The sequence below is a fragment of the Manis pentadactyla genome, chromosome 7 (assembly GCF_030020395.1).
Source record: "Manis pentadactyla isolate mManPen7 chromosome 7, mManPen7.hap1, whole genome shotgun sequence".
In the NCBI taxonomy this organism is placed as follows: Eukaryota; Metazoa; Chordata; class Mammalia; order Pholidota; family Manidae; genus Manis; species Manis pentadactyla.
Genome location: NC_080025.1, coordinates 107208195 through 107234752, shown reverse-complemented (window position 1 = coordinate 107234752; position 26558 = coordinate 107208195). Strand labels below are relative to the sequence as shown.

General features: G+C 36.1%; 1 protein-coding gene across 1 annotated transcript in view; it reads left to right on the top strand.

Moving 5' to 3' along the window:
* The window catches only part of TBX20 (T-box transcription factor 20), a 57669-nt gene extending 36878 nt beyond the window's left edge, over positions 1-20791 (top strand). Inside the window, exons 7-8 of the mRNA XM_036897503.2 lie at positions 15817-15929; positions 17221-20791. Of these exons, the coding sequence (XP_036753398.2) occupies positions 15817-15929; positions 17221-17561 (454 nt within the window). The 3' untranslated portion in view covers positions 17562-20791. The remainder of the gene's footprint in view (positions 1-15816; positions 15930-17220) is intronic.
* The last annotated feature ends 5767 nt before the right edge of the window (positions 20792-26558 follow it).

Sequence of the window (26558 nt, the reverse complement as noted above, 5' to 3'; positions counted from 1 at the left end):
AAACACATAATTGCCATCAACCTAGTAAAGGAGGAATATTAGGCATTGTAGTGGTGCAAAGGAGAATGTGAGGGCAAAGGGAATGTTTTGCTTTTTGAGCATTGAGAAATTTGCACTGCAGTTTCAGAGATAGAGGAAGGGTGATCTGTTCTAATGCTGTCGGGTATGTTGATTTTGCTTATCTAAAGTTTGAACAAATAGTTCAAATGCCTTCACATAGTTCTGAACATTTTGACAGGATCAACACAATCATTGCAGCTATCTTGCCCACTTTCTGGCTGTGATGGTGTCTCTTACAAGTATACTGTTCTTGGAATTATGATTACATAGTAGTCAGAAGAGATCTTTTAAAGATGCCTAAGGTACTGATGTACTCCTTTTGCCTAGAAAAATGATTTAGTGTTAGACATTAGAAAGGCCACCCTTCAATAATGGCATCCATTTTATTTATCTATTAAATCCAAAGGAGGTTTACAAAAACTACTGTTTTTCCTGCTTAGGGATATGACAGAACAGAGCATTTCAAAGCTCTGCCATAGCTTGTAATATCTAAGTCACTTAACCCATTAGGTGAGTCATCACTTGTTTTTCTGAGTACAGTACTTTAGAAATCTTTGCAATAGGCTTCCAGGCTAAAAAAATTCTTTACACTTTCCATTCTGCTCTATACAGGGAATAGACATAAAGTAAACAATGTAGGCTGTCTACTCTTTGTAACATCTTTGAAGAGATGGCCCTGATATTGCACCACTGTTTTCAATCACTTAAAAGGCAATAATTCAATTATACTGTCCTTTATATAAGAACTGCCATTGCTTTCAGTTCACTTCCAGGCCTCACACAAGTAAATTACTTTGATAAAATCCCTTTTTTCTCCTTCCCAGAGACAAGAATAAGTAATGATACCAGTGATCTACCAAGGACAAAGTGAATGTAATGTACTTTTTATAGAAAAGCAAAATATTTCACAAGACAGTGATTCACTGTTACTTAGAAAATTATTTATCTTGTCTGTGTATGTGAAAGATGTTTAAATGACTTTATATAAGGGCATTTTTAGGAAGGCAAATACTACCTTCTGCTTTTGACCTTAAATGCTTGGATTGAGGAGTTTATGTGCATGGGACAAAGACTATACCTTAGAAATATACCACCAACAATTTGGGCTCATGGATGATAATTCCTTTAAAACTACATAAAGAGAAAATCTTTTCTAGGGTTTTTGAAGCAGGTTCCTGTCTTATGTAAAAATAACCACCAAATTATTTTCTGAGTTCATCTTAAATATTAATAGCATGACATATAACTCAGACTAAAAGGACATCAGCTTGAAAGTATGTTATAGTTGTCATTTTATTAAGGGTTGCTAATTTCACTTGACTTCTTTCTTAATGACCCAGGTTGCCCAAAAAGACAGTCACTTTCTAATATTGTAGTGAAACAAGTCCTTGAAATCAGCTGGGATCCAATATTACTAGAGGGTGAGCATATAAAGATTTGCCATATATATATGGCAAATTGATTGATCAGAGTCCATATCATGCCAAATTGTCCTTTCCATTAACTTCTGCATTTAATATATTTGCTGATATAATATTTTCACTTCAAGTCTGTTCAAGAGATTTTCACAAATAGGTTTCACTCTTAAACAAGTGATATGGACCTACTAAAGATTAACATTTCATCTTTCATGGTAAATACAATTTTTTAAATTCATTTTATCATTAATCTACAATTACATGAAGAACATTATGTTTACTAGACTTCCCCCTTCACCAAGTCCCCACACAAACCCCATTACACTCACTGTCCATCAGTGTAGTAAGATGCTGTAGAATCACTACTTGTCTTCTCTGTGTTGCATAGCCCTCCCCAAGCCCCACCCCACATTATACATGCTAATCGTAAGGCCCCCTTTCTTTTTCCCCACCCTTATCCCTCACTTCCCACCCATCCACCCCAGTTCCTTTCCCTTTGGTAACTGTTAGTCCATTCTTGGGTTCTGTGACTCTGCTGCTGTTTTGTTCCTTCAGTTTTTCTTTGTTCTTATACTCCACATAAGAGTGAAATCATTTGGTACTTGTCTTTCTCCGCCTGGCTTATTTCACTGAGCATAATACCCTCTAGCTCCATCCATGTTGTTGCAAATGGTAGGATTTATTTTCTTCTTATGGCTGAATAATATTCCATTATGTATATGTACCACATCTTCTTTATCCATTCATCCACTGATGGACACTTAGGTTGCTTCCATTTCTTGGCTATTGTAAATAATTCTGTGATAAACATAGGGGTGCATCTGTCTTTTTCAAACCGGGCTGTTGCATTCTTAGGGTAAATTCCTAGAAGTGGAATTCGTGGGTCAAATGGTATTTCTATTTTGAACTTTTTGAGGAACCTCCATACTGCTTTCCACAATGGTTGAACTAATTTACATTCTCACCAACAGTGTAGGAGGGTTTCCCTTTCTCCCCAACCTCGCCAACATTTGTTGTTGTTTGTCTTTTGGATGGTGACAATCCTTACTGGAATGAGGTGATATCTCATTGTGGTTTTAATTTGCATTTCTCTGATGACTAGCGATGCGGAGCGTCAATTCATGTGTCTGTTGGCCATCTGAATATCTTCTTTGGAGAACTGTCTGTTCAGCTCCTCTGCCCATTTCTTAATTGGATTATTTGCTTTTTGTTTGTTGAGGTGCATGAACTCTTTATATATTTTGGATGTCAACCCTTTATCAGATCTGTCATTTATGAATATATTCTCCCATACTGTGGGGTACCTTTTTGTTCTATTGATGGTGTCCTTTGCTGTACAGAAGCTTTTCAGCTTGATATAGTCCCACTTGTTCATTTTTGCTTTTGTTTCCCTTGCCCGTGGAAATATGCTCATGAAGAAGTCGCTCATGTTTATGTCCAAGAGATTTTTGCCTATGTTTTTTTAAGAGTTTTATGGTTTCATGACTTACATTCAGGTCTTTGATCCATTTTGAATTTACTTTTGTGTATGGGGTTAGACAGTGATCCAGTTTCATTCTCTTACATGTAGCTGTCCAGTTTTGCCAGCACCATCTGTTGAAGAGACTGTCATTTCCCCATTGTATGTCCATGACTTCTTTATCATATATTAATTGACCATATATGTTTGGGTTAATGTCTGGAGTCTCTATTCTGTTTCACTGGTCTGTGGCTCTGTTCTTATGCCAGTACCAAACTGTCTTAATTACTGTGGCTTTGTAGTAGAGCTTGAAGTTGGGGAGTGAGATTCCCCCACTTTATTCTTCCTTCTCAGGATTGCTTTGGCTATTCGGGGTCTTTGGTGTTTCCATATGAATTTTTGAACTGTTTGTTCCAGGTCATTGAAGAATGCTGTTGGTAATTTGATAGGGATTGCCTCAAATCTGTATATTACTTCGGGCAGGATGGCCATTTTGACGATATTAATTCTTCCTGGCCAAGAGCATGGGATGAGTTTCCATTTGTAAGTGTCCTTTAATTTCTCTTAAGAGTGTCTTATAGTTTTCAGGGTATAGGCCTTTCACTTCCTTGGTTAGGTTTATTCCTAGGTATTTTCTTTTTGATGCGATTGTGAATGGAATTGTTTTCTTGATTTCTCTTTCTGTTAGTTCATTGTTAGTGTATAGGAAAATCACAGATTTCTGTGTGTTAATTTTGTATCCTGCAACTTTGCTGTATTCTGATATCAGTTCTAGTAGTTTTGGAGTGGAATCTTTAGGGTTTTTTATGTACAATATCATGTCATCTGCAAATATTGACAGTTTAACTTCTTTACCAATCTGAATTCCTTGTATTTCTTTGTTTTGTCTAATTGCCATGACTAGGACCTCCAGTAATATGTTGAATAACAGTGGGGAGAGTGGACATTGCTGTCTTGTTCCCGATATCAGAGGAAAAGCTTTCAGCTTCTCACTGTTCAGTATGATGTTGGCTGTGGGTTTATCATATATGGCCTTTATTATGTCGAGGTACTTGCCCTCTATACTCATTTTGTTGAGAGTTTTTATCATGAATGGATGTTGAATTTTGTCAAATGCTTCTTCAGCATCTATGGAGATGATCATGTTGTTTTTGTCTTTCTTTTTGTTGATGTGGTGGTTGATGTTGACGGATTTTCGAATGTTGTACCATCCTTGCATCCCTGGGATGAATCCCACTTGGTCATGGTGTGTGATCCTTTTGATGTATTTTTGAATTCGGTTTGCTAATATATTGTTGAGTATTTTTGCATCTACGTTCATCAGGGATATTGGTCTGTAGTTTTCTTTTTTGGTGGGGTCTTTGCCTGGTTTTGGTATTAGGGTGATGTTGGCTTCATAGAATGAGTTTGGTAGTATTCCCTCCTCTTCTATTTTTTGGGAAATTTTAAGGTGAATGGGTATTATGTCTTTTCTGTATGTCTGATAAAATTCTGAGGTAAGTCCATCTGGACCAGGGGTTTTGTTCTTGGGTAGTTTTTTTATTACCACTTTAATTTATTTGCTGGTAATTGGTTTGTTTGGATTTTGTGTTTCTTCCTTGGTCAGTCTTGAAAAGTTGTATTTTTCTATGAAGTTGTCCATTTCTTCTAGGTTTTCCAGCTTGTTAGCATATAGGTTTTCATAGTAGTCTCTAATAATTCTTTGTATTTCTGTGGGGTCCGTTGTGATGTTTCCTTTCTCATTTCTGATTCTGTTGATGTGTGTTGATTCTCTTTTTCTCTTAATAAATCTGGCTAGAGGCTTATTTATTTTGTTTATTTTCTCGAAGAACCAGCTCTTGGTTTCATTGATTTTTTCTATTGTTTTATTCTTCTCAGTTTTATTTATTTCTCCTCTGATCTTTATTATGTCCCTCCCTCTGCTGACTTTAGGCCTCATTTGTTCTTCTTTTTCCAATTTCGATAATTGTGACATTAGACTATTCATTTTGGTTTGTCCTTCCTTCTTTAAATATGCCTGGATTGCTATATACTTTCCTCTTAAGACTGCTTTTGCTCTGTCCCACAGAAGTTGGGGCTTTGTATTGTTGTTGTCAATTGTTTCCATATATTGCTTGATCTCTATTTTAATTTGGTCATTGATCCATTGATTATTTAGGAGCATGTTGTTAAGCCTCCATGTGTTTGTGAGCCTTTCTGCTTTCTTTGTACAATTTAGTTCTAGTTTTATATCTTTGTGGTCTGAAAAGGTGGTTGGTAGAATTTCAGTCTTTTTGAATTTACTGAGTCTCTTTTTGTGGCCTAGTATGTGGTCTACTCTGGAGAATGTTCCATGTGCATTTGAGAAGAATGTGTATCCTGTTGCTTTTGGATGTAGAGTTCTATAGATGTCTATTAGGTCCATCTGTTCTAGTGTGTTGTTCAGTGCCTCCGTGTCCTTACTTATTTTCTGTCTAATGGATCTGTCCCTTGGAGTGAATGGTGTGTTGAAGTCTCCTAAAATGAATGCATTGCATTCTATTTCTTCCTTTAGTTCTGTTAGTATTTGTTTCACATATGCTGGTGCTCCTGTGTTGGGTGCATATATATTTATAATGGTTATATCATCTTGTTGGACTGAGCCCTTTATCATTATGTAATGTCCTTCTTTATCTCTTGTTACTTTCTTTGTTTTGAAGTCTATTTTGTCTGATATTAGTACTGCAATACCTGCTTTTCTCCCTGTTGTTTGCATGAAATACCTTTTTCAATCCCTTAACTTTTAGTCTGTGCATGTCTTTGGGTTTGAGATGAGTCTCTGTAAGCAGCATATAGATGGGTCTTGCTTTTTTATCCATTCTATTACTCTGTGTCTTTTGATTGGTGCATTCAGTCCATTTACATTTAGGGTGATTATCGATAGGTATGTACTTATTGCCATTGCAGGCTTTAGATTCCTGGTTACCAAATATTCAAGGTTAATTTCCTTACTGTCTAAGAGTCTAACTTAACTCACTTAGTATGCTGTTACAAACACAATCTAAAGGTTCTTTTCTGTTTCTCCTCCTTTTTCTTCCTCCTCCATTCTTTATATATTAGGTGTCATATTCTGTACTTTTTGTCTGTCCCTTGATTGACTTTGGGGATAGGTAATTTAATTTTGCATTTGCTTAGTAATTAGCTGTTCTACTTTGTTTACTGTGGTTTTATTACCTCTGGTGATGGCTATTCAACCTTAGGAACACTTCCATCTATAGCAGTCCCTCCAAAATAGACTGTGGAGATGGTTTGTGGGAGGTAAATTCTCTCAGCTTTTGCTTATCTGGAAATTGTTGAATCCCTCCTTCAAATTTAAATGATAATCTTGCCAGATAAAGTAATCTTGGTTCCAGGCTGTTCTGCTTCATGGCATTAAATACATCATGCCACTCCCTTCTGGCCTGTAAGGTTTATGCTGAGAAGTCTGATGTTAGCCTGATGGGCTTTCCTTTGTATGTGATCTTATTTCTGTCTCTGGCTGCTTTTAACAGTGTATCCTTGTCCTTGATCTTTTCCATTTTAATTACTATGTGTCTTGGTGTTGTCTTCCTTGGGTCCCTTGTGTTGGGCGATCTGTGGATCTTCATGGCCAGAGACTATCTCCTTCCCCAGATTGGGGAAGTTTTCAGCAACTACCTTCTCAAAGACAGTTTCTATCCCTTTTTCTCTCTCTTCTTCTTCTGGTATCCCTATAATGCAAATATTGTTCCGCTTGGATTGGTCACACAGTTCTCTCAGTATTCTTTCATTTTTAGAGATCCTTTGTTCTCTCTGCACCTCAGCTTCTTTGTATTCCTCTTCTCTAGTTTCTATTTCATTTATTGTCTCCTCCACCATATCCAACCTGCTTTTAATACCCTCCATTGTGTTCTTTAATAATTGGATCTCTGACCTGAACTCATTCCTGAGTTCTTGGATGTCTTTCTGTACCTCCATTAGGATGTTGATTATTTTTATTTTGAACTCCCTTTCAGGAAGAGTCATGAGGTCCATATCATTTAAATCTTTCTCCGGAGTTGTATTAATAATTTTACTCTGGACCAGGTTTCTTTGCTGTTTCATATTTATATATGGCGCCCTCTAGTGTCCAGAAGCTCTATTCTGGAGGTGCTCAGCCCCTGAAGCAATGTTGGGGGTTGCAGGGGAGCAGTATTGGTTCTTGGGGGGTGGAAAGAGCTGTTCCCCGCTTCCCGGCTGCTGTGCCTGTCTCCACTGCCTGAACCAGTGGGCTCAGCACACAGATATAAGGTTTTGTCCCAGAGAAGCCAGATATGGATCCCTGCTTTCCACAAGCAGCCGGAATCCCAGTCTCCCCAGGAACTCCGCCTGTCCCAGCTTTCCAACCCTGTAATCAGAAGAGTATGATGAAAGCACCATGAAATGTAGGTTCGTGCTCCCAGCACAGACCTCCGGAGCCAGGTATTCAGCAGTCACAAGCCTTCCACCGCTGGTGAGCTGGGGTAGGGGAGGGGCTTGGGTCCCGCGGAGCCGCAGCTCTGGTACGTTACCCCATTTGCTGAGGTCTGCTGTTTTCTCCAGGTGTGTGCAGTCTGACGCATCCTCTTTCCTGTTGCTCTCTCAGGATTAGTTGCGCCAATTAAATTTTCTAATTGTATCCAGTTTTAGGAGGAAGCCTCTGTCTCTCTTCTCACACTGCCATCTTTAATTCTCTCTCTGGTAAATGTAATTTTATGCTAGAACTTCAAATAACAGTCCAGTCAAATTCTCGGCTGACTTTAGCATTCAGTCACCAAGAAAAATCCTCATGTTTAGATCACATTATTCTGAATTAGGATTATTCACATGGGTAGAATAAATTCAGATGGGGGAAAATAGTTCTAGGTGTGATCTAAGATAATAAAATATTTTTTACCTGCTTTAGTTAGACTTTTCATAGGGCACTAATACTTACTGAGTATCTCCTATGTGCCAGACATTGGGGCAATTCAAATGCCTTATGTCATTTAATCCTCACAGTTATAGTTCTTATCACTATTCCTTCTTTTTGTTTTTCCATGGCGCTATCATCATCATCTAATATGTTACATATTTTCTTTACTGTGTCTCTCTCTCTCTTTCCTCTAGCCTCTTCCCCAATTAGGCAGGGATTTTTGTTTTGTTTACTACTGTTTCCTTAGTTACTACAATAGTGCCTTGTTCATAATAGGTGATTGAAAAAAATTTTGGGGTAAGTGGTACAAGAGGCCATAATACCTGTATTATGCCCCCAGGGTTACAGATTGAGAGGTAAATGAAGTAATAGAATGTGAAAATGGTTCTAGGGGGTCTACATACTCATCTATCCATTCATCCATTTGATGAGTGACTTTAAAGCTCCTGATATTTCCAATATGCCACACTGCCTCAAATGTATTTACTACATTGATATAAAAATCAGAATAATAATGTCAGTTTTTATTAATTCATTATAATAGTTACCCAAATATAAATATTAGACCAGCATTTCCTTTTGTTCATCAATACTTTTATCCAAAGTTTAAATGGTACAGAGGAGTATATGGTAAAAAGTATGCATGGATACCTCTGCTCCTTTCCCTCACTTGTCTGCCCAGTAGAATCACCTGGGGAGCTTTAACATTATTGAAGCCAGTGTAGCTCCCAGAGATTGTGATTTACTTGGTCTCTGAGTGTGGCCTGGGTTTTGGAATTCTTAGAAGATTCCAAAGGAAGGACTTTGCTTTGGGTAAAGGTAAAGCAACAAGAACCAAGTATACCCTCTTACCTTAAATAACTAAGAAACATAAAAATATATGATATAGTGCTTTTTTGACACAGGACATCATGCAACAAAAGACAATAAACAAAGAGGTGATCCATATCATGGCCCCAGTTTATAGTCTGAGAGAGTATCTAGGCCATCACACATGGAGCAAGAATATAGACAGAGAGCTTGGCAGACTCCCTGATTTGAGCAATCGGAGCTGAGAGTTCAATTAGACTAAAACAGTGAGAATCCACAGGACAGATTATAGGAGAGGGGAACTCTGAATATCTTCAAGGGGTCCCTCTTGAGTGTTCAGCTGAAATCTGATTTGTACATGCATGTGAGGAAACTGCCAGAGGCTAGGGGGAAAAGGGCACCTGAGAAGATTACAGGAAATAGTGCCTAGTGTTCATTCAGGGATGGTAATAATAGTGCTTGTCCTAACTGGATGAACTGGAAAACCTTGGGATTAGCAGGTCATTTGATAGAATACTCAAAAGGGTTTTGCTTCAGTAGTGAAAAATATTAGTACTAGACTGAACAGTGTTACAGTCTTACCTAAAGCATCTTGAAAGCAAGACCCAAAAGGATATATTATTTCCAATTAACTTAATTATATCATAGAGCAAAACTCAAGAATATTTATAGGAATACAAAAAGGACACTAAAACAATTATTATGACTTCCATATATTCAAAAAAATGGAAGATGTCCAAAAGATTAAATCAAAATTCTCAAGATGAAAACTAGGATGTATAAAATGAAAGATAAACTGCATGGGATTAATGACAGATTATACATTGCAGATGAAAAGATTAGTGAACTTGAATATATAACAATAGAAACTATCCAAGATGAAACACAGAGAGCAAAGAAAATTTTTTATGAATGAAGAGTATCAGTGAGTTTTGGGAAAACTCTAATATATGTGTAATTGGAGCTCCTGCAAAGTGGAGGAGAGAATTTTATTTGAAGAAATAATGTCCAAAAATTTCCCCAAATTTAACAACTAAAAACAATAATTGAGGGGCCCAACACACCCAAGCTCAAAAGCATGAAGAAATGACACCAAGGCCCATCATAATCAAATTGTTCAAAACCAGTGATGAAAAGAAAATATTGAAAGCAACCAGGGAATTAAATACATATATAAGAGAAATAAAGATAAAGATGACAGCAGATTTCTTGTTAGAAACATTGGAAATGAGGAGACAGTGAAGCACAGTTTTTAAAATATGGAAAGAAAAAAGTCTGTCAGTCTAGAATTTCATGCCCAGCAAACATATCTTTTAAAAACCAAAGCAAATGAAGACTTTTTTCCTAGTGATACAAAAGCTGAAAGAATTCACCACCAACAAACTAGACTACAAATATGTTAAAGCAAATCCTTCAGGTAGAAGGAAAATTATATTAGATATCAACCTGGATAGACACAAAAAATTGAAGATCAATAAGAATGGTAGCTACAAGGATAAGTAGATCAAATTTTGTCATATTACGTAAATCTCTGAAAAATAATTAAACAAAAATAACAATAACAGTGTAATGTGCAGTTTATATAAAAGTAAAAATTGACAAGAACAGCAGCACAAATGTTGGGAGGGAGAAATAAAAGTACATTATTTTGAGTCTTACATTATACTTGAAGAGAAGTTATGTCCCTTGCCAAGTAGATTGTGGTAAGTTAAAGATATTTACTATAAACACTGAATCAACCACAGCAATAACAAAAGAAAGTTATAGCTAATAAACCAACAAAGGAGATTAAACTGAATCATAAAAAATAACCTAAAAGAAGGCCATAAAGAGGAAAAAGATAACAGACAAATAGGAAACAAATAGCAAGATGATAGACTTCAACCCAATCATATCAGTAATCACATTAAAAAATTTAAGGTATTAAATACCTCAATTTCAAGGCAAAGATTATCAGTGTGGATTAAAGAGCAAAACCCAAATATATGCTGCCTACGAGAAATGCATCTTATATATAAAGACACAAACTGAGAGTAAAGCAATAGAAAAAATTATACCACATTAACAATAATCAAAAGAAAATGAGTGACTATATTAATATCACAGTAGATTTCAGAGCAAATAATGTTACTAGGGATAAAGTAGATTATTTCCTACTAATAAGGAGTTTAATTCTTTGGGAGAACATACAGTCTGACATATTTATGTACTTAATAGAACTTCAAATACATAAAGCAAATTTGACAGAACTGCAAGGAGAAATAGACAAATATACAGTACAGCTGGAGATTTCAATCTCTCAGTAACTGATAGATCAAGTAGACAGAAAGTGACTAAGAATACAAAAGATTTGAACAACTCTGTTAATCACCTTTACCCAATTGATATTAATAAAACACTCCACCCAGTAGCAGCAGATTATACTTTCTTTTAAATGCACATAGAATATTTACACAGATAGACCATATTCTGTGCCAAAAAACAAGTCCCAATAAAAATAAAGGCATTCGAGTCATACAAAGTATGTTCTCTGACCACAGTGGAATTATATTAGAAAGTAATAATAGGAAGGTATCTGGAAAATTCCCAAATATTTGGAAACTAAATATCATTTTTGTATAAATAATCCATGAGGCAAGGGAGATATCAAAAAGGAAATAATAAAATATCTTGATCTGAATAAAAATGAAAATATAGCACATAAAAACTTATAGGATGCTGCTAAAACAAGGGAGACTTCATAGACTATATTTCTACTTGAAGGAAGATCTCAAATCAGTGATCTTAGCTTCGATTTCAAGAATAGGAAAAGAGAGCAAATGAAACCCAAAGTAAGTAAAAGAAAGGAAATAATAAATATCATAGTGGAAATAAATGGAATAGAAAACAGGTAAACAATACAGAAAATCAGTGGAACCAAAAGTAAAGAAAATTAATAAAATTGACAATTCTCTAGCCAAACTAATTATGAAAAAGGGAGAGAAAATACAGGTACTCTAATCATGAATGAGAGGAGTAATGTCAGATTCTATAGATTACTACAGACTGTACAGATTCTACAGATACTAAATGGAAGGATAACAAAGCAATATTATAAACGCTTACTTAAAATTTCAACAATTTAGCCAAAATAGACAAATTCCTTAAAGACATAAACTACCAAAACTCATTCAAGAAGAAACAGATAATCTGATAGCTTTGAATTTGTTATTAAAAACCTTTCCACAAAGAACACTCCAGGCCCAGATAGAACCACTAGTGAATTGTATCAAACTTGTAAGGAAGAAATAATAGTAACTGCACCCAAACTCTTCTTGAATACTGAGGAGAAGAGAATATTTCCCAGCTAATTCTGTGAGACCAGCATTACCTTGATAGTAAAGATAGAAAAGACATTACAAAAAGGAAAACTATAGACTAATATCCCTCATGAATATAAATGTAAGAATTCTGAACAGAATTTTAGGAATCTGAATCCAAGAAAGTATTATGTATCATTACCAATGAAAGTATATCTGAGAAATGCAAGGTTAGCTTAACATTTCAAACTTAACCAATATGACTGACCATATTAACACACTATAAAAGAAAACCACATGATCATCTTAATAGACATACAAAAAATTCAACATCCATTCCTGGCTAAAAAAACTTTCAGAAAACTAGGAATGGAAGGAAACCTCTTCAGTCTGATAATGGACATTTCCAGAAGAATCCTGGAACTAATATTATTTAATGGTAACAGACTGAATGCTGTTCCTGAGCTAAAGAACAAGTCATGGATGTCCACTCTTACTTTTGCTAATTTAACATTGTAAAGTGGTTTTAGCCATTGCAGTAAGTCAGGAAAAATAAATAAATGTCATCATGGTTGGTTAGAAAGAAGTAAAACTCTCTCTTTCTTTACAGAAATCTTGATCTACAAAAAAGCTACTAGAAAAAATAAGCATGTTTTGCAAGATTACAGGATACAAGATCAATATACAAAAACAAACTGTATTTTTATGTACTAGCAATGAACAATCAAATTGAAATTAAAAAGCAATATTTACTATTATATGAAGTATTAAGGGATGCATCTGACAAAACATACTGTAAGACCTATACACTTAAAAGTATAAGAACATTGCTGAGAGAAATTTAAAAAGATTTAAATAAATGGAGAAATATACTGGTTGATGGGTTAAAAGACATAGTATTGTTAAGATGTCAGTTCTCCATAACTTGATCTGTAGATTTAATACAACCTGATCAAAATCTCCATAGGATTCTTTTTTTTTATAGGAATTGACAAAGTAATTGTCAATTTCCTACGGAAATACAAAGGAATTAGAATAGCCAAATCAACCTTGAATAAATAAAAAAAATAAGAGTACTAACACTACCAAATTTCAAGACTTTTTACAACTAAGCAAGACTGATTTTGGTGTCAAGATCAATAAATAGATCAATAGAACAGAATATAAAGAGTTTAGAAGTAGACCCACACAAATATGAACAATTGATTTTTGACAAAAATACAATGATAATTCAATGGAGATGGGGTAGTGTTTTTGACAAATAGTGCTAGAATAATTGGCTATCCATAAGCAAATAATGAACATCAATCTATACCTCATACATGTACAAAATTAACTCAAAACAAATCATAGACCTAAATGTGAAACCTAAAAGAATAAAATTTCTAGAAAAAAACTGTGAGAAACTCTTTTGTCCTTGGATTATGCAGATTTTTAGATGGAATATCAAAAGCATGGTCCATAAAATTACAAACAGATAAATTGGACTTTATCAAAGCTAAACCTGCTGCTTTTTAAGATGCAGTACATATATACAATGGAATATTATTCAGCCATAATAAGAAAACAAATCCTACTGTGATGACATACTAGTACATGCATATTAGAATAATTAAAAATTAATAAGCTTGTCCACACCAAGTGAGAATGTAGAGGAATGAAACTCTCACATACTGCTGATATGAATGCTAAATAATAAAGCTGCTTTGGAAAATAGTTCGGCAGTTTCTTATAAAATTAAATGTACAATCCAGTCATTCCACTCCTAGGCATTTTCTCAACAGAAGTGAAAGCATATGTCCATTTAAAAAAAAAGTATATATGAATATGTGTAGCAGCCTCATATGTAAGAAGCAAAAACTAGAAACAAGCCCAAATGTCCATCAACAATAGAATGGTACTTAGAGTAAGAAAGAATGAACTATTGATACATGCTCCAACATGAATCTCAAAGTAATTATGCTGAGTGAAAGAAGCTAGGTAAAAAGGAATACATAAAATATGATTTAATTTTTATTAAATTTTAGAAAATGAATACTAATCTGTAGAGACAGAAGTCATATTAGTGGGTTCATTGGAAAAATGCATTGAGGTGAAGACTAGGGAGCCTGAGGGGCATGAGGAAACTTGGAGGTGTTACATATGTTTATCTTCTGGTGGTCATGTCACTGGTCACATAAGCCTAAACTGATCAATTTGTATACTTTAAATATGTGCCACTCACTGCATGTTAATTGTAGTTTTTTAAAATATAAGTTTTTAAGAGCCTCCGGTGACTCTAGTGTATTAGGGACAAATTTGGGAATCATTGTTCCAGTCTCCTCAGGTCCCTGGTTCTACCCTACAGAGACAATCTATTCTAGGCAGTTTCTTGTTCTGGAATTGGAACATTCTGAAAATATAGTGTATATATATATATAGGCATATATGAAAATATATATTTCTTGTTTTAAATTCACAAATGTGGCATACTTTGTATACAGTTCTGTACTTAACTTTTTTTACTTATTATATGTATCTTGGATCATTCCATATCAATAAATATGGAATGACCTTTTTTTTTAACAGTTGTATGTCAATCCCAATGGAACTGGATTTTGCCTGACTCCAGTCATTTTGACTGCATGAGGTGGTACTGTATGCTTATTTCAAAACATTTTGGAAAGGAAGATGTAACTTGAATAGTTGCTAGAATTAATTTTTCTTTTAGGCACAACCTTAAGTCCTCATTTGCATGCTATATAATTTGACAAGATGCTTTCATCTGTGAATATAAAAGCCTTCTAGAACACAAATTTCACTGTGGGTTAGTACTTTTTCACTGGTAAAGTATGCATATCTGTGTGAAATGTTAACAAGTGTTACATTTTGGAAAGTTGGTATGACATTTTGTTTGCTTTCCTTGTCCCCTTTGATGTTTGTCCTTCATTCAACAGTTTTTAAAAATCTTTTCTTTGTCCTTTGGCAGTTAATTTGGTGTTTGGTCTTTAGGCCACAGCCATTCTGGAAATGTATACCGTGTAAGCTAACCTCTTGCCAGCTCACACTTTTGGCAAAGAAATTATTTGGCTAAACTCTTGCTGGATTTTTTTTTTTTTAAGTAGCAGCAGGTCAACTGGCCAATATCACAGTAATTTTTGTTTTTAAAGTTAACTTCACTCTTTAGTTTTTAGACTATGTTGCAAGAGAATGACCATCTACAAAGACCAATGTACTAATCTATTTGGGGGGTCTAAATTCCCTAATGGCCATGTATGTGTCCTTCACAGGTTTTCTATAATTTTCAGTCTTAAAGGCAACAAGAATCTCAAAGTGTCCATTATCCAAACAACCCATACTGTCATGTCCGCTTATGCACTTACTAGGTTTTTAGTAAACATTGAGTCTTTTTATGACTAATGACATTTTGAACATTTTGCCAACATTTCATCAGATATTGAATCAGGGCAGTTCCTGTAAGTTGAGTGTTTGTTTAATATTCATTAGCTGGTGAAGTCAAAAGGTTACAACCCCTGATAGTAAATCCACTCATTCATCTTTCACATCCTTAAACTCCATATTCCTGTCATCAAGTTTCAGAGCAATGTGTTCACCTCTTTGTCCCTCATTCTGTAGGATTTCAGGGGATTGTCCCTATCCTACCCAGTTATGTTTGCTTTTATTTGTATGCCTGAGGTCATGTTTCTGAGGAGTGACAGTGGAACATACACATTTTCAATGCTGCCTTTCTCTGAAGAGAGTCTTTTGGCTCAGAAAACAGCTTTTTTTCTGACTAGTAAATTATCTTTAATTTACTCCATCTCTCCATCTCTGAGTACTTAACTTTTTAGTTGACTCAAGATGTGTTGCTCTCTAACCCAGGGAAAGTGTGGAGAGTCTGATTCAGAAGCACTCCTATGCCCGTTCACCCATCCGTACCTATGGAGGAGAAGAGGATGTGCTGGGGGATGAGGTTCAGACAACGCAGAATCGAGGTAAGACAGTTTCCACACTCTGCGACTGCTGGAGCAAGTGCCCCCAGAGGAGGAGGATGGCGGGAGGTGAGACTTCTGGGCCTTGAGGAATTAATTGCCCCAGAAGCATTCAGGAGACTCTATAAAGACAATTGGACCAATTTATTTGGGGACCCTCTTCATGAAGGGACAGCCCCTGAGGCTGATTTTTACTCAGCTCATTATGTCGCTGTTGTGTCTTCAGTGATTACGCTTCCTGGAGGTTTCCTGTGGTTTGTTTTCTAGTAAAGGATGTGGAGCTTCTGAGCTACTTGTCCATGTCTACTACCAAAATGCTGTTGGACATTGGTTCGGTCCTTTAGTCTGTCTGAACCTCAATTTATAATCTGAAAACCAGGGACCATATCTATTGCACTTGTGTCAGGACTATCTTATGAGGATCAATGACTAAAGTGGAAAATACTTTTAAAAAGAAGATTCTCCTAGTGAAGGGTATTATGTAGAGGCTGTGGCCCCAGTGGTGAATTAGAGATGTTCTGAGAAGTTCCTCTGGGGTAAAGGCTCTGGGAGGGGCCCTCTGCACCCAGGAGTCCAGAGAAAAGAGACCAGGGGGTGCCCACTCTGGGCACAGGCATGTTCGTGTGGGGAGAGAGAGCTCTTTGACACAGTTTATATCCATAATATGGAGTAGCATAATCAATCAAAACACAGCACACCTCATTTAACTAAATTCAAATGAACTACTAGTAATTATATAGTCAGAAAACTCATGTCAACTCATATTTAAACTACTGGATGCTGCAGTGCAAGAAAAACTTAACTCTTGCAACTTGCCAAATATTTTAATACAAAATTATGGAAGCTAGATAAAAAAAGAAAAAAAAACACTCTTGTGGGCTCTCGCAATGACTTCAGAAACAGAATGGCTTTGTTGAGAGGCTCACATGTGCAGCCTTCCTGTCAGTGACACCGCAGGGCCCAGGCAGGTGGCGGCTCTCTGGAACTTACTCAAGGTGAATCGGGTCATTCCCTTCGGGCAGGGCACCCACCTGTGTTTGGCCACTCAGTGGGAGTATGCAGGCCATCTCATGAGTCAAGTCTTTTCCTGTTTAGTAAATTATGTCTTCCATATATGGTGTAAATGATACCTTCCTACCCAGGAAGGTTGATTTGCCTTGCGGTGGACCTGTCTTTTTAAATTGCAGATCTATTATATATTAAAAAAAGAAAAATCGATCCTTACAGGTTATGAAAGTCTTGGTTTGCACACTGAAGTGGAGTTTCCAGGGTAACGAGCTGTTTCTCCTTCCAGGGTCGGCCTTTACAACCTCTGATAATTTGTCTCTCAGTTCCTGGGTCTCATCGTCCTCGAGCTTCCCTGGATTCCAGCACCCACCGTCCCTGACTGCTCTTGGCACCGGCACGGCATCCATAGCAACACCCATTCCTCACCCCATACAGGGGTCTCTGCCGCCATATAGCCGCCTTGGGATGCCTCTGACCCCGTCGGCCATTGCCAGCTCCATGCAGGGGAGCGGCCCAACATTCCCCTCCTTCCACATGCCCCGGTACCATCACTACTTTCAGCAGGGGCCCTATGCTGCTATCCAAGGACTGCGCCATTCCTCAGCTGTGATGACACCATTTGTATGACTCTTCCAAAAATAGAGAATCCAGATCCAGAATGTGCTAATGGAAATTGAAATACAGGATAGGGGTGGGGGGTGGGAGGGGACTGTTGGAGCAGAGGCTCTCCAGGATACATGGGACCTATTAAAGAGGAGAGCTGGACTCACAATAAAACCTGCAGCTGGGGGAATGCACCATGGACCAGGCTTCATCCCCAGGTAGGGGACAGCTCTTGGGTTCAAGAGAGAATCAGTGCAAAGTTCTTAGCCAGCCTAAGTCCTGCAACTAGTAGGATATCTATTTACCTAGAAAGTTTAATAATACAAAGCAGATGACTCTTCAGGTGCATTATTTCTAGTGGTTGAAAATGCTGTGTTGATGCAGTAATGTATAAAATCAAAATGTATAGGTTTTTTTTTGCTTTCCACTGGTTAAAAGATTCTTCAAAGAGGCAATACTATATAACATACCAACCATTATGCATAATGACTAACCTAAGTCCATCTTTCCCTGTAGAAAATGAGATCAAATAGAGAAATGTTTGTAGTGCTATTGCTTAAGCATATTTAGTTTTCCTTTGTGTTACTTTGTTGGGGAAGGAGCTGAGACGATGCTAATGCATCCTATTTTGTGGATGAAAAGGTGGCATGACTTCACAAAGTTCTTTTTGTAATACTGAAGGGCCAGTACCTGACAAGCTCTTTTTCACAGTCTTGTCTTCTTTCTTCTTAATTCTCCTTTTTGCAATTATTTGCCATTCATGTAGGAAAAATCTTCTGTATACAATCTTGAAGCAGGAGGCTCTATGTAAAACTGAGGTTTTTATTTGTCTGGGATGCATTTTAAGTACACTTCTGACTTATTCACTGAGGAATACTCTAAAGCTTCTACATAATGATACGTGAAGCTTTCGTTTACTTAGAGCTGCAGTAAAAAGCTGGTTGCCCTATTCTGAAAGGAATTTGTCTGCCATGGGTGCCAAAGTCCCCTACATTTTTACTTTAGCTGTGGGAGACCTTATAGATGTTAAATGTACCAGGTCATATCCTCAGTTTTTGGTAAATCTGAATTTGTGAGTGACCATTCTAGATGCCCATATAGCCACCATTTATCCTATGCTCAGGAGGAGCCATGTGTCCATATGTCTGATTTGTCATTTCTTCTTACTGTGCTACATTCAGTGACTCCTTTACCATTTTTCTAGTGCATTATATGAAACTGCATGTTAACTCAATGACTCCCTGACTGAAGCATCAGCAGTGCTTATAAGTAAATCTAAAGCATGTATCCATTTTATTTTCAGCTCTTGCTTTCTTCTTAAGCCTTCCTTTAATGTTTAATTATATTTTAGTTACATATAATCTCAGTGCTACTTTGGTGTAACATATATCTAAGCATTTATAGTCAGGGTAGTACATCTGCCATATTGCAACAGTTCGTTTCCTTAAATAAATAAAGCTCATCAACTTTAGATATAATACATTCCAGCTACAGGATATATACCCTGTCTTCTTCACAAAGTTCCCCAAGACTCTATTTTCATATAATTTAAATGTTGTAAGTAATATTCATTCTACCCTGTTCTGACTGCAGAAATATTGAATTGTTTCAAAGACATGGGAAATATTGCTGTTGAGAGTAGAGGTGTATTGGGGAGTAAATGCAATATACTTATCACATTGGATGCCAGTGGGATTTTATTTGGTTGTTTTAATGTTAGGCTTTTCCATATCAGATGTCTTTTGTAGGCATTTCCAGCCTATGAAACAAGGCATAATGGCATAGCCTGTTCTACATGACACCATTGCGTGGCTGTGCCATTGCCTTTCTCCTACAGTTTACTAAGGAGAGCACGGGTGGTGTTAACCAAGCATCTCAAAGTCCTGTGGCAGACATGCTAGGCTAATTTCTAACTATTTGCACATATTCATGGGTAGTCTGTTTTCAAACACAGCACAGATGTGCATTTCTTTAAAAAAGCAGTTATGAGTAATGCTTAAATACCCGTAGAGCTTAGGATAGGGGTTTGATATTTAATAGTTGGCCTGTTCCAAGTGCTCCTTTTAATAAGAGAGTGCTGCTGTTCAAAGCAGGAATGATAAAAGTTGATGCTATTTTACACGATGCCACTGACTACCCTGGTAAATTCACTGGTCTGAAATGAATCCATATCTGAATTTTCTTTTCAATAAGAATGAAAGGATCATTTTAATAGTGTTTTGCATTTTCCCTAATTGGTTTGTGTATATTGTTAAGTATGGTTTTATACCAGTATTTCCTGAACTTATAACTTTGTTTTGTAATTAAGCAGTTTAAGACTAAAAATAAATAGAGTGCTTAGAGAAAAGCAAAGAATAAGATATAAAAGTATGCTTTTGGAAAATCACACCCAAAATTCTAAATCGGATATCCTTTTTAAGTATTTGGTATTGTTTGAAACAGAAAGCAAAAGCACAAGTGAGGAGTTCAACCAGATCAGAGTCATTCTAGTCATGTGAACCAGGGGTAGAAATTTACCCTACTTGGATCATTCTGAGATATTCTGGTGTGGATTTTTAACTCCTTAGGTATTTAAAAGTCTAAACTCTATCCTACTAAAAGTAATTGCAAGAACTAGATAATTAGGTGGAAAGCCAATTGAATAATTAAAAGCATGAGTTATATTATAAAATCAGGGTTTCCTCCCAGGTACATTATAGTATCAGAAAGCATGGCTAACATAAAGTATACTAAAGAGAGTCCCTGCCAAACTGCTTTATCTAACCTGAAGGGATTAATGCATAACTTAGCAGGTTCTGCCTGGTGATTTGTTTTTAAAACACCAATAATTCTGAGTAAGCTCAATTGTTTCTTTTACTTACTAGCAAATCTTTCTCCCTTCTCTGTCCCCCTTTAACAATAGAAAGGTAAATGTATCTATCTCATGTCTAACAAATCAATGAATATTGAGTAACAAGGTCTACATTAGTGAATTTATACTGCATTGCTGGTCATTTTGAGTTTATAACAATGATATGTTGTCTGGAAGGCCTACCACCATTTCTAGTAGGTGGACACAGGGTAGATGTTAAGAAGTTTCCTGATGATGATGAATTATTTAGCAAAAATCCTGTGCAGAGCTGTGTAGGAGTTACACTGACTTCCAGGATATTCCAAGAAGATCTCCCCTGACTCACCAGTAGCCATGTCTCTGTCATTGTACTTCTCCAACCACAATAGCCATCTTCCCTACAAAAAAAAAAAAGAGAGAGAGAGAGAGAGAGAGAGAGAGAGAAAGGAAAAGGAAACCCCCTAAAAGCCCAAGAAAAAGGTATTCTTAGAAGAAAAGATCCCTACTCCCATAATGCTTGGCTAAGAGATGTTAGGATATAACCCATTTATAAATTTCCTATTAACTTTTTAGGCTATCCTGCTTATATTTAGCTGAATTATTTTGAGAAAAATGAGCTTCAAGTAAAATGGATAGAGTGACTTTACCACCCCATTATATATGCAGTCAAGCTTAGCTAAGACTTAGCAACTAAAGTTCAAAAAATTCAGTACATAATGTTCAGGGTCACATATTGCAAGACAAATATTTTTTGCTCAGTCTTCCATTGACTAAGGAAGCTGTTTCTATTATTAAATATGTAAGGAATTGGTAATTATTAAAAACAAAACAATATTATACCCTAAAGGTAGACTGGACAGTAATCATAAAGCACTGAACAGAAAAGATTTTCAGCTGGCTCCTTTAGAGGACTGGGCTTGGGTGGGGGATGATTTTATATGTTTTTATATTATTGCAAATTGCATGAATTCTATGTAAACAAGCAAAGGGAAAATTACAAACTCTTAAACCTTTAGAAAACCATAAACCCCTTTCTTAACTATATTCCATACCAATTATAAAATTCTCCAGTACTTATCTTTCTTCAGCATGCTTAAACAGGCAAAGGTTTATTTATAAATATTTGATAGGCAAATAATTCAGAAGCATTTTCTGGCCCTTCTTTCTCTGTCTCACTTTCAATTCCAAGCCCCTCCCCTGATAATAAGAAAATAAAAATATTTTGGTGAAATAATACATCTGGACAAAAAATACAACTTCTGTATTTTACTTCTGGTACCTTAAAATCCTGTATTTAGTTGTTGTTTTTTTCCCTTATTTTAGAAACTGAAAAGTCTTTTATTCCCTAAAGGATAAAATTGGATATAGCCTCTTTAGTAGACCCTATCACAGTTCTGTTGTTTGCTGTGTTCATTTGCTTAATGAATTGTGTGAGAACAGTCACTGTAATGAAGTGTGTGTGTTGGGGGGTGGGGGAAGGACATGGGAAATGTTTTATGAAAAAAGTTATAAGCCTAATACTATGAAGTAACATCTAATGACATTCTTTTTAAGTGCAATATATTTATTTCTGCTAGAAATGTATTATCAACATTATGTAATATTTGAAGCATTACATGTTATTTGTAAACAGCTTAAAATTATATATTACTCAAAACTGTACAGAAGTAGAAATGTGTACTTTCATTTCTTTCATTAAAAATGGTGTGTTTTTGATACATATACACACATTTACACCTTTCATTATCTTACACACTTTGCTTCATGATTTCTGGTACCTGTTTCCTCCCCTGAAGAAAAAGAGGATTAGGCAAAATTTTGGGTCACACTGACTACTCCAGGGATGACACAGGCCAGTGGATTACTACACAGGGTTTTGGTTTGTCTTTAATTGCATTTGAACGCCTTTTGAGAAGACAAGGCTCTCAAGTCCCCACCAGTTCCCATTTTCCTACACCCAGCCCCCTTCACTTATTTATTCTACCCGATAAACCCTTAGAATCGTGGGACTTTGCACCTCTCCGTACTGAGCGTACTGAAGACTCCATAAAGCTTAGAGAACTGCTGCCTCTCCTTCCAGTCATGAGCTCTTGGATGTACTGTAATGATATTACAAAAAGCAGGCTGACACAAAATAAGATTAGCCAAATGCAAAGTCTTAATCCTTCTTCCACATGACAGTCCTTCAAAATATTTGATGTTATCATACCTTCTGCTTTCAGAAGTCTGCTCTATTACCCTTAATTTTTTGTGCATGCCAAACACCAACCTTTTAAAAATACTTTATTTGGAATAATTCCAAGCTTAGAAAAAAGTTGCAAAAATAGTATGAATACTCTTTACCCCAAATCACCAACTGTTAGCTTTTTGCCCCGTTTGTCATTTACAATCACACTGAGTAGTGCATGAATACACACTCACATAATATATACAGATTGTTTTTTCTGAACCATTTGAGAGTAAGCTTCACATATCATGTCTTACTAACTTAAAGTAATTCAAAGTCTATTTCCTAAAACCAAAAAGATTCCATTAAATATCCACAGCAGTTACAACTTCAGGAAATTTAACAGTGGTGTGATATGGTGATCTACCACCTGTACTCCCAATTTTGTCAAATGACCCAGTAATATCCTTTGTAGCATATTTTTCTTTCATAAAGATCCAGTTCAAGGTCACATATTGCATTTAATTATGTTTGCTTTTCTAAGTCTCCTTTAATTTGGTATAGTTCCTCAGCCTTTCTTTGCCTTTCATGACAAAAGAATTCCTATTTTTCAATGGTTTATAATTGATTACTATCCTTAGTTATCTTTATGCTGAAATCAACCCAGATTTGGTTTGTTGGGAGCCCCTTAAAGTGGCTCCTGTGTCCTTTTGACATGCTCTAATTTATTTATTTTTTAGCACCTTCTTCAATTTATTGTATAACATATGCTCCAGGATCATCTTGTACCTTTCCTGCTCCAGCCCTGAACAAGCCATTCCTACAAGAAGCCCAGATTCCTTTTGGTGGGAGAACTGTATTGGAAACAAAAGATACGGGTGCCAGATGCACTCATTGGGGTATGTTTGTTTCTAGGTCCTTTCAACTGACAAATAAACAAACAAACAAATAAATAAATAAATGTTTAGGCCCTTTCAACCGACAGGAATACATATATATTACACACACACACACTCCATACACATATATACACACACACATATTTATTCTACAATGAAAACTACAATAAATGTATATATATAGTATATATATATATATATATACACACACACGTTTATAAGCACACACATATAAATACATGTATGCATGTGTGATATAAGCTGTATTAGAAATCATAAGTGGATGATTATATTTCCAATTCCAATGCACCCCAGTATTTTCCTACTTTGTCACATTCCATCTGTATTTGCCTTCTTCCACAGTGAGAACCCTGGCTCTCAATAACATCAACAAATTTGTTTACTCAATTCTACCATACACCCCCCCCAAAACTTAATATTGCTTCACTCATAGAACTATAAAAAACAAATGTTCTATAAAGAGTTCAGGATATATATGCAGTTGTTTATCCCCCTACCTAAGGGTATATTGTCAAATGACATGTTTAGCAGTTACTTAGATTAATTCCTATTTTGTTATCCTGTATCAATACAACTGGGTTTATTTGTTCAGCTTGCTTATAGTTTTAAGAGCATTTTCCTCCCTTCTCATTCTTACTAATTTTTATAAAACCATAAAACATTCACATGTGTCCAAAAAAACCTCATAGAACTAATAAGTAATTATAGCATGGTTGTAGGATACAAAGTTTATATAAATAGGTCAATTGCTTTCCTATATACCAGCAATAAACAATTGGAATTTGAAATTAAAAACTCAACACCATTTATATCAGCACCAAAAAGGGTAAAAGAAATACTTATGCATAAATATAATAAAATATGTACTAGATCTATATGAAGAAAACTACAGAACTGATGGAAGAAATCAAAGAAGAGTTAAATAAATGAAAAGATATTCCATGTGTGTGGATTGTAGACTGAGTATTATTAAGATGTCAGTTTGTCTCCACTTGATCTATATCTATATAGATTCAACAGAATCCCAATCAAAATCCCAGGTAGCCTTGTGACTCTCAACAAACTGATTCTGAAGTTTATATGGAAAACAGAAAACTCAGCATATCCAACAATATATTGAAGAACAATGTTGGAGGATTGACAGTAGTGAACTACAAAACTTACTATAAAACTACAGCAATAAAGACAGTACAATTGGTGAAAGAATAGACAAATCAAGAAAACAGAATAAAGCCCCCAAAATAAAACCACATGAATGTAGCCAATTGATCATTGAAAAAGGAGAAAATGCAATTCAGCTGGAGAAAAAAATATTTTCAAAAAAGGCGCTGGAACAACTGAGCATCCTAAGTGAAAGAAACCAGACACAAATGACTACGTATTGTATGATTCCATTTATATGAAATTCCAGAATAGGGATATTCATAGAGACAGGAAGCAGATTAGGTATTGCCAGGGGCTGGAAGGAAGGAGGAATGGGAATTACTGCTAATGAGTATGGGGGTTTCTCTTTGGGTAAAGAAAATATGGAATTAGTGGTGATGGTTGTACAACTTTGTGAATATACTGAAGTCATTGAATCCTACACTTTAAAAGAACACATTTTATGGTACATGAATTACATCTCACTAAAGCTGTTATTTTAAAAAGTAAAACAAAAAAATAGCTATCCAGCATATCTTTTATTTTCATTCTTTAGGGCCCAACTTGTCAACTTTGAGAATCTCCAGGGGAATAAATCTTGTGTACTTGTGAGTTAATAGCAGGTGGTCTAGAATCTTCTCCCTGCCTCAAATTTTTGTTAACTATAAAAAGAAGATAATTTTGTCTATTAGATAGCATTGTGTAGCCTTAGGCTCTCAATTTATATTAGTTTATTTTTATCCCCTCCTTTTTTATCCTAGGAAGAATTGTAGCTGGTTCTTTGGACTCCCTGAAAAAGGATGATAAAAATAATTCCTTCACTATCCTGAGCCTTGACATGGTAGTAATTACTACCTTTTATAGAATATTTACTATATCTATGCACTGTGTGTACATTATCTTACTTAATCTTTGCAACAAGTCTATGAGGTTGGGAAAATTATTCCTATTTGAGGCATGAAAGAACCGAGGCTGAGAGAGTTAGTGTTCAGAGACCTACGGTGAGATGGCTGGGATTTAAATCCTGTTTGTATTCATAACTAAGATGCTGTGCTAACTCCTCAAACATACATTTCTAAGTTTTAAGAAAACTCTTCTATAAAGTCTACATTGCATTTACTGAACCCAGGTACATAGCCTCAATTAAGAAACATAAAAGCTACCTAACTCAACAAGTTTCATCTGGATGGTCTATATAGTCACTGGCATCTCAAGAAGAGTCTCAGATTGCAGCAAAGACCAGAAAGGAATTTTAAATTCCATATTTATCTTTTGGAGTTGGGTCAGATATCTCTGTGAAAGCAGGCATCTACAGCCCAAAGTGAGAGTCTGGTAGTCTTAATGTAAAAACTTCTATTTATTTAGGGACATTCTTCCGACTTATATTCTAGTTGCCATTTAGGGCTGCTAGAGGATAGAAGTAATTAGAAAACAGGAACAATGAAGCTGAAGCCCACTGCACTTAGAGACTGGACAGCAAGTGGTCAGAGAGCAACCTAAAGAGCAGATCAGGGACTGAGGGGAGGCCAGGCTTGGGCTAGGTTGAGTAAACTGGAGAGAGGTGGACTTAGGCTCATTTGGGTTGGCAGTGAGAGGTGGAGCAAGAGGAAGACAGGGTGAGGGGTGAAGGTGGGGTGGATCGTAGAGTGAGGCCCTCAGGGGAATCAGAACACATAGCTGGAGACAGATGAGGAAAGGAGGGAAGCACTGGTAAGATGGGAGCTGGGAATAGGGCAGTGGATCCCTCAACAGGTGTTATCTTTCCAACTACCCAAATACATGTACAGATACTCATTAGAATCAAATCAGTTTAAAAGACTTTAATAAGGCCATGTGGCCCCAAGTCTTCATTTCAGAGTTGAGTAAATCAGAGATAAAGAAGTAAATTGCCCAAAACATACTGGGTCCAGTCCAATGATGTTTCTAGACCACTGTGTCATAATCAAATATGAAATCATCCT